The sequence below is a fragment of the Alligator sinensis genome, unplaced genomic scaffold (assembly GCF_000455745.1).
Source record: "Alligator sinensis unplaced genomic scaffold, ASM45574v1 scaffold1223_1, whole genome shotgun sequence".
In the NCBI taxonomy this organism is placed as follows: domain Eukaryota; kingdom Metazoa; phylum Chordata; order Crocodylia; family Alligatoridae; genus Alligator; species Alligator sinensis.
The window spans coordinates 2,130,914-2,138,524 of record NW_005842062.1 but is presented as its reverse complement, the minus strand read 5'-3'; the positions used below and the strand labels follow the sequence as shown (position 1 = coordinate 2,138,524).

General features: G+C 39.9%; 1 protein-coding gene across 14 annotated transcripts in view; it reads right to left on the bottom strand.

Moving 5' to 3' along the window:
- The window catches only part of RAPGEF2 (Rap guanine nucleotide exchange factor 2), a 242,453-nt gene that overhangs the window by 190,467 nt on the left and 44,375 nt on the right, over nucleotides 1-7,611 (bottom strand). For all 14 annotated transcript variants that reach the window (XM_025203576.1, XM_025203571.1, XM_025203583.1 and 11 more), the window contains one exon: nucleotides 1,903-1,986. In XM_025203576.1, the coding sequence (XP_025059361.1) occupies nucleotides 1,903-1,986 (84 nt within the window). Of the gene's footprint in view, nucleotides 1-1,902; nucleotides 1,987-7,611 lie in introns of those variants that run through there.

The window sequence follows — 7,611 nt, the reverse complement described above, 5'->3', positions numbered from 1 at the left end:
GGTGGGGGGGGGGGGGGGGGGAGGCACTTTATTGCACAGGTTCCTGAAGCAGCAGTACTCATCTTTGGAAAAAAGAGTTAAATATAACATTCATGGCAGAAACCTTTTGTGTAATGTTAAGCCTAATCCCTTGAAAGTTTATGTTTTGATAGGAACCAGCAGAATCCTGCTGTGTCCTATCTGCAGACTGAGAGCAGCAGCCTTAAGCTAGGTCATCTACATTCTGCTAAAGCAGGGTGCTCCTCACAAATCACAATAGTAGTAATAACCACTATTAAAATGACTCCTTCCTGTTTGATGTCCTTTCCCTCCTCCAGATTTCATAACATATTCTTTACCTCTACCTCTAGCTGTTTCTTCCATGCCTCATCCAGTTTCTTCTCTCTTCCTGTTACACTTATCATGTTATTACAGAATATTATAAGGCTCTGTCCTAGTCCCTCCCCCTTCACTACACCCTCTGCTGTGATAATCTTATGCATTACTGTAGCTTTAGGTACTATCTCTGTATGTCTGATACAAATAAAACTTCCTTGCCGTTTTTGTTGATCTCCTATGTAGATCTGCAGCACAATGCTTTTCTGTGATTATTACATACGACTTTTTTTTTTTTTTTTTTTGGGGGGGGGGGGGGGAAAATCACTGTCAACATGCCATACTAAACTAATTGCATTCTCTCTAAAGTCCTTTCAAAGTGACCCCATTTTTTATTACTATTGACAAGCACCATCCAAACACGTAACACAGGACTCCTTGAGGTCCCTTGTTAAAATTAAAACCCATGTCGAAGTCTTAATTCTTCTTCATTCATAAAATGTATTAATTCTCAACTTTCCTTTTGTCCATAGAGCTAAAATGTGTTCTGGGCCCTTGTCTATCATTTTGATTAGTGTAATACTTTCTGGCCACACTGATATCCACTGAACTTCCTCTTCTGTTGATCTTACTTTGCTTTCAAAGACCATTACACCATCTCTTGCTACCTATCAAATCTTCCCTATGTTTCTGTTGTTCCCCAGGATACCAACTTCAACCTTTTTTCTCCAGTTATAAACCTGTCGACATGTTCTTCTGCGTTATACCCTAAGCTTGTAGTGCCCTTCCAGAAATGAATGCAGATTACCTCCTTTCATATCTCTCCTGAATAATTTCCTCAAGTAATAATGGTGAGGTACAGGGGCAGTAGAAAGAATTTTTTTATTCCTAATGTAAAGTAAATTGCACTATTAAAGCACTTATCAAAACACGATGGTCACCACCTTGACCTCTATTTTTTTCCACTGTAATTCTTCTCTGCCCTTAATCTCTTATAATACAAACTGTTAGTGGCAGGGACTGTGACCTTTTCCCTTCATTTGGTAAAAGCTTAGTAGATCATTTAGTGCTATCAGAAATAAATGAGAATTTTTCCAAGTGTCGTTGTCAAAAGATGCTAATTTATTATGTAAATAGAAAGCAAAGCATTTAAATGTCACTCCCGTTTAACAAAATGTCCCTGCTGTTTTTATGCATGAACCTTTCTATGCCATTTTTCCTGTTAAACTGGAAATTCTTCCAGATAAAAATTAGTTATCTATTTATAAAGTGTCTAGAAATGTAAGCGTGCTCATTATCTTGCAGCAAAAATATTTTTTTCACCTTGCTTACTGTGCATTTTACAGTACTTATATTTAAAGTTAATGTAGGACCCTGCACCCATTTGTGGAGGTCTGTAAGAGTCTTCTGTATTTACTGAAAAAGATTTTAAAATATTATTGTAAACCATAAAAAAGACAAGGGGTATTAAGTTCTAAGTAGTTAAACAGTAACCAATCACTTAGTTTAACTTCTTGGAAACTGGATGAATTTCCAACCCATAGCGTTCCTTCAAAATACATAATGCAGATGTATAAATAGACATACCTGCTCCTTGGAAGAAACATAGACTCTTTGATGAATACTGAGCCAGACAGGAGGATATACCAACAGGTACCAATATCATCAGGGCTGGAATAAAAGGAAAAATATGGTGAAACAAAATTTGGACAGCATCAAAAATCAGTTAGGAAAAAAATAAAATAAAATCACAAAAACACAAGCCAAAAATGTGCAGAGAATTTTGGAGGAAGCTACTTTTTTTTTTAATCATTTGCAGCAAATACCTTTAATTAAACAGTTCCACTTTCCCTCTAGAAACGCATCAAAACAGCTTGAATCAATAATAGTATTTTGAAGTGACAGCACTCATCTGTTTACTGACACAGCACAGAAGCCCAATAAAATAAAACTGAACTTGATTATAGCAGATCAGAAGCATAGTTAAAAGTATAGTATTACAGCTTTGGATTCTGCTGAATCTGCTTTTGCCCCTTTCAGGACAACAAATACAGTATCTGCTCTTCACCTCTTAAGCAATCTCTTTTCCCATTTCCGATCCTTCCCCTCCCTGCTTTCCTTCAAACAGATATACTAACTCCTTGACACCTACACAAAGCTAACAGATCTTGACCATCTTCACTCACTTGAGAGTCCACCTGCAAAGAGTTCTGATCTCTCACAGGCTGCCTGTGCTTCAGGCTCCTTTCTGGCATGAGGGAAGGACACATCACCAGCAGCAGGAGAGAGAGCTCTTTTTAAGAGATCCAGACGAGTGAGTCTGCTTAGTTAATGGCAGGGGAAAGAGGAACAAGTTGTGATCTGCTTTTCCCAGTCTCATTTACCCAGCTTATCCCCCTGCGAATTCAGACCCTCCTTCCTATACAGCACAACACTCCATTCAAAGGCCTCAAAATTCCCCAGAGTTGACAGCTGACACCTCTGTGAGAAAACAAGACCAGTTTCCAGAGTTATTGCAAATAACCACATTAGAATAGCATGCATTCTGTGCCATCTTGATCAGCATATGCTGTGACCGTAAATACTTCCATTTAGTTTCCACCACTCCTATGCTGCTTGTTGAGGAAACTCAATAATGGTGCATGCTAGCTTGATTCCAAATCAATAACTGTACATAGCATTTCACCAAAATTCAAAGTCACTGGGCTACACACTCAGGAATTCAGATTACTTCATTATTCCATAGCACTCTCCCCCATTTTTTAAAATTACAAGTCTCAAGTTTTTAGCAACAATTAGTTTAGACTTCAAGTACAGCCCACATATCTTTTAACAAAAGGTGACAGCATAGTTATTAAAATCCAATCTTTAAGCTAAGTAGGCTATATGCAGTTAGGTGAACAATTCTCATTTAATTAAACAAAGCTGGAAGTGACAATGCCCTCAAAACAGAGCGCCAAGATAATAGTGATAAGCACTGTAGAAACACAGTGCTTTAAAAAAAAAAAGAAGAATGTAGTAAGACACAGAAAAGCCAGCACAAAATCAGAGAACAGGACCAGATGCGACAGAGCATATAAATGGTATAGCACTGACATTTATGCAGAGAGATTTAATTTGCTTTCAGCTCTCCTCTGAATGACAGAAAGAAGTGCATCTTGCAGGCTAAAAACATGGAACTGAATGCCATGAACAGACATCAAATGTATAGATATTTACACACAGACCATAAGTTCATTTCCCTCAAAGACCCAGCAGTTGAGAATCATACTGACCAAAACAGAATTTTACAAGTCACACAAACCTTCTTCCGCTAGTGTGTAAAAAGAAACTTTCTGCTCTAACAGTTTTAAATTGCCAGATACAAGGGTTGCAAGGTTCCTAATGGGAACATGTCCCATGTTCTGCCAATTTATGATGCCATAAAATGGCAACACAGCCGCAAATATTCCACATAAATTGAGTAACATCTTTGTGACTGGGCTGTATATAGTATTCCCACCCAACCCACAGCCCATTGTCAGCACTAGCCTGAGGCCATCTCAATCTGCATCAGGAATGGGGTAGCCCAAGAGGAGCTGGGCTACACCAGTCCCAATGCCAAAAATCAGCTAATTGTAAGCATCAGAATCATGGGGCATACCGCATGTTGAATTTTATGATACTATGGAAATCAGCCACAAAGAAGTTTCACATTTTATGTGGAATATCTTTGTGGCTGGTTTACTATTTTATGGCACCATAAATTGGCTGAACCTATGGCATGTTGCTATTTAAGGTGCAATTAACATGTTCATCGTGCTATAAATTTAGTATGTGCAGGAGCCTAAAATGAGTCTCAAACAGCACGTCATGATTACTACCGATTGCACAGCAGTCAAAATTTTCAAGTCTGTTCCATTACTGACTCAAAGAAATACTAAGAAAGAAAATCTGAACAAACTTGGAAACATGTTAGGAAAAAAGTAAAGAAAGACTTTTCCTACTGAAAAGCTGAGTCAGAGACAGACCAGAAGGGGAATATAGAAATAAGAGCATAAATGAGGAGAAAGTACAAAGAACAGCTGGCACAGTGCAGTAGGGGAAGTCAGCAAATACACAGACTGATCTGTAATGCCAGGCTCAGATAAATATAGTTACAGGATTTTTTCTGGACATTAATTTCAACAACTGCTGAGACCTGGTCTGCATTACACAGCTCTGCCAGCAGAGTTGTGTCTGGGCAGCATATGAAAAAGATCACACCCTGTAGCTGAGGCAGCTAGGGCAAAGTTCCCACAGTGGATGCAGTCCTGCCAGAAAAAGAAAGCTGCTGCCTTGTCAGTTTGTCATTCAGGCAGACAAATACCTTGCGTCAGTAGAACAGCAACTACACAGCGGGTACAGCTAATGTTGCACAGCCACTGCAGGTAGAGCACTGCTGTAATTAAAGAAGCAGCAGCTCCATAGTATAGACTAAGTCGAAGAAAGTACTCATTCTGCATGTTGACAAGCACTAAACACATGGACAATTTATGAACAGATCATTTCACTTCTCTTGGTGATCAAGCATGGAAGAATTGCCCAAGATGGTGATACAAACTAAAATAGATTTCGACAGTTCACACAAACAGGTCCTAATAATGTGGAAGAGGAAGAAGAAAAAAATATTATTGTTAGACTGAACATCAGCATAAAGATATTTCAGACCTCAAGTCCTGTACTGCCCTTGAGAATCACAAGTTAGTGGGGAGTAGCACCCAGGTTTGCCTCATCACACGACAAAGTAACTGTGTCCTCAAAGGTAATGGACTAGCTTGTGCATACCTAAATTCTGTAGGAACAATCCTCACAATTTCATGTTGCCAAAGGCTGAATTGGCTAGAATTCCCACAATTCAGAAGGAAAACTAGCTTTGGATGTTCAAGCTTGCATCCTACCTGCAAAGTGGGCAGTTTCTCAATTGGGGGGAAAGCAAAACCTGGGTGCTAGCCCAAACCCTCAGCAATGCCAGCTAACCCAAACTGAACGCACCACTAAAATTGGACGGCTTTCTGGAAAAAGATTTTACACAACACCTCAGTAAAAGCATGGGCTAGTTCTGCAGTAAAAATATTCCTATAGTCAGATCAAATCTGGCCAAAAAATTAAGTGAGATTTTGCAAAAACTGATCAAAACATTCCCATTCTTTTTTGCCAAACATCTATCCCAAAAACCCAAGCAACCAACCCACTGGAATAGTTTGTCACTGGATAAATAACCTCAGAAAACTGAATTCCTACAAGTTTCATAATATTTCTACAAGGGCAGCAGTTATCAACCAGGGTTCTGCAAGACCCTTTCAAAGATGTAGCAACATTGGCACCACTGCTGCCACCTCCGCAGCCAGATTCATGCACCTCTGTTTCCAGGAGGTGGTTATGGAGCCAAACCAGGAGGTGGATGAGGCAGAAGGGAAGCAGTTCCTGCCTACATTAGGTTACTGGACCCTTTTCCAGCTCTGCAGACATTTCTTGGAAAGAGGCATGTGGGACACTGCTACATGGGGGCAGCAGGTCAAATAGGTAAACTGAGCAGAACAGTGGCTCTCAATTGGGTTGCCACCAAATTCACAAGAGTTTTAGAGGGGTGTCTTAAGTATAAAATAGTTTAGAACAGCATTGTTCAACCCATGGGTCATGACCCAAAAGTGGGTTGCAAGAATATACAAAAGGGTCGCCAACAGACTTTAAAAATGGATTTTCCTTAAAAGGAGAAAAATGTGGGAAACCATGGCTTTTCCCTTGCAGGCTGGCAGAGTTCCAACTTGTAAGGGGCTGGCTGGGCCCCCCATGCCCCACACACTGGGAGGCTGGGGCCTGGGGGCAGTGGGTCAGGACTGGCCTTCCTCGTTTAGAAATGGGTCCTGGTACAAAAAAGGTTGAGAACCACTGTACTCGAGTATCGCAAACACTATGCAAACTGAAATCTGCTATAAAATATTTCAGATTTAATAATCTAGGAGGTACTGGTAACCAATTAAGGAATTGGGATTTTTAAAATACAATTTTAAAACTTTGCATTATGTTAATTTCCTTTTAAATGAGATATTGACAAGGTGTAAAACAACTAAAAGGGAAACAGAAAACTCCTTGAAAGGACCAAGGTACAAACCATTAACAAATACTTTGGACTTGATTCTTTTTATAAGCTAAAGTTCTGATGACATTCAAGACTTTTCTTTATGATGTTTTACAAGTATTACCAAAGCAAGTTGAATCATCAATACAAAGAGGTAGAAAAGGAAGTTTCCCAAAAGTCAGTGGACTTTCCATCCTTCTCAACAAGCCAATTCAACCAATACATATAATCTCTACAGGGAGCTCTGTCTGCAAGCCTTTACTGAACTTAGTATAATCCTTTTTCAGATCTCATACATTTCACCTGAGCTTTTTGAACTGTTTCATTCTAGGATGTGCAAATCTGTCCTGGAAGGCCAAGCATAAAGATGTTTAGATATAGCTGAGTCTTGACCACTGATCGTTTTCATGTTCAGGATCAAGGTACTGAAATAGCAATAAAAAGTCACACAAAAAAAGGGGGGGGGGAGAGGGAAGGAAGAGGAGGGAGTAGGGTAATCAGTGAATGATGGGGATATAGCAGTGATATGTTCTTGACAGATATGGCAGGTCACAGGCTTTCTATACAAAGGTCTGAGAAACATGAAACGCTAATCCCAAGGTTTAAGTCACTTTACTCAGATCTCATGAAAGAACAAGACCAAAGCATTTGCTTGTTTGGGGGGAGGGAGGGGGGGGGGGGGGGGGGGGGGGGGGGGGGGGGGGGAGGTGTTTGGTTTTTTTAATTTGATGATATATTGTCTGCACACATGGGGATAAAGAATCCTTAGTCGCATTCCCGTATTTTTCCTGGATAGAACAGAAAAAAAAAGTTGTACAGTCTATGGAATACCTACCATATCCACTCAAATCTAAGATGACCCTAAATTTAAAGGCAAGCACCCAATAATTAGACTCTATACATGGAAAAATAGATAAAATTATAATAATTTTCTGTGTAAAGAATCTAACGATTAGAGGGTCATCTTTAATTCATATCCTCCACCACTGCAGGGGGGGAAGGCGGGGGGTGGGGATGGAATCGTACAGGTAGGAACTACCGAAGTCATGGATTTCACGATGTTCATGGAAATTGCTGTTTCAGGTGATCTCCGCTAAAAAGGTGCAAAATTGCAGAGCAGAAGAAAAAAAGAAAAGCTGCAAAAACAGAACAAGGCAGGAAGCCCTGGTGTCGTGAAGCATGGAACAGGGAGCGGG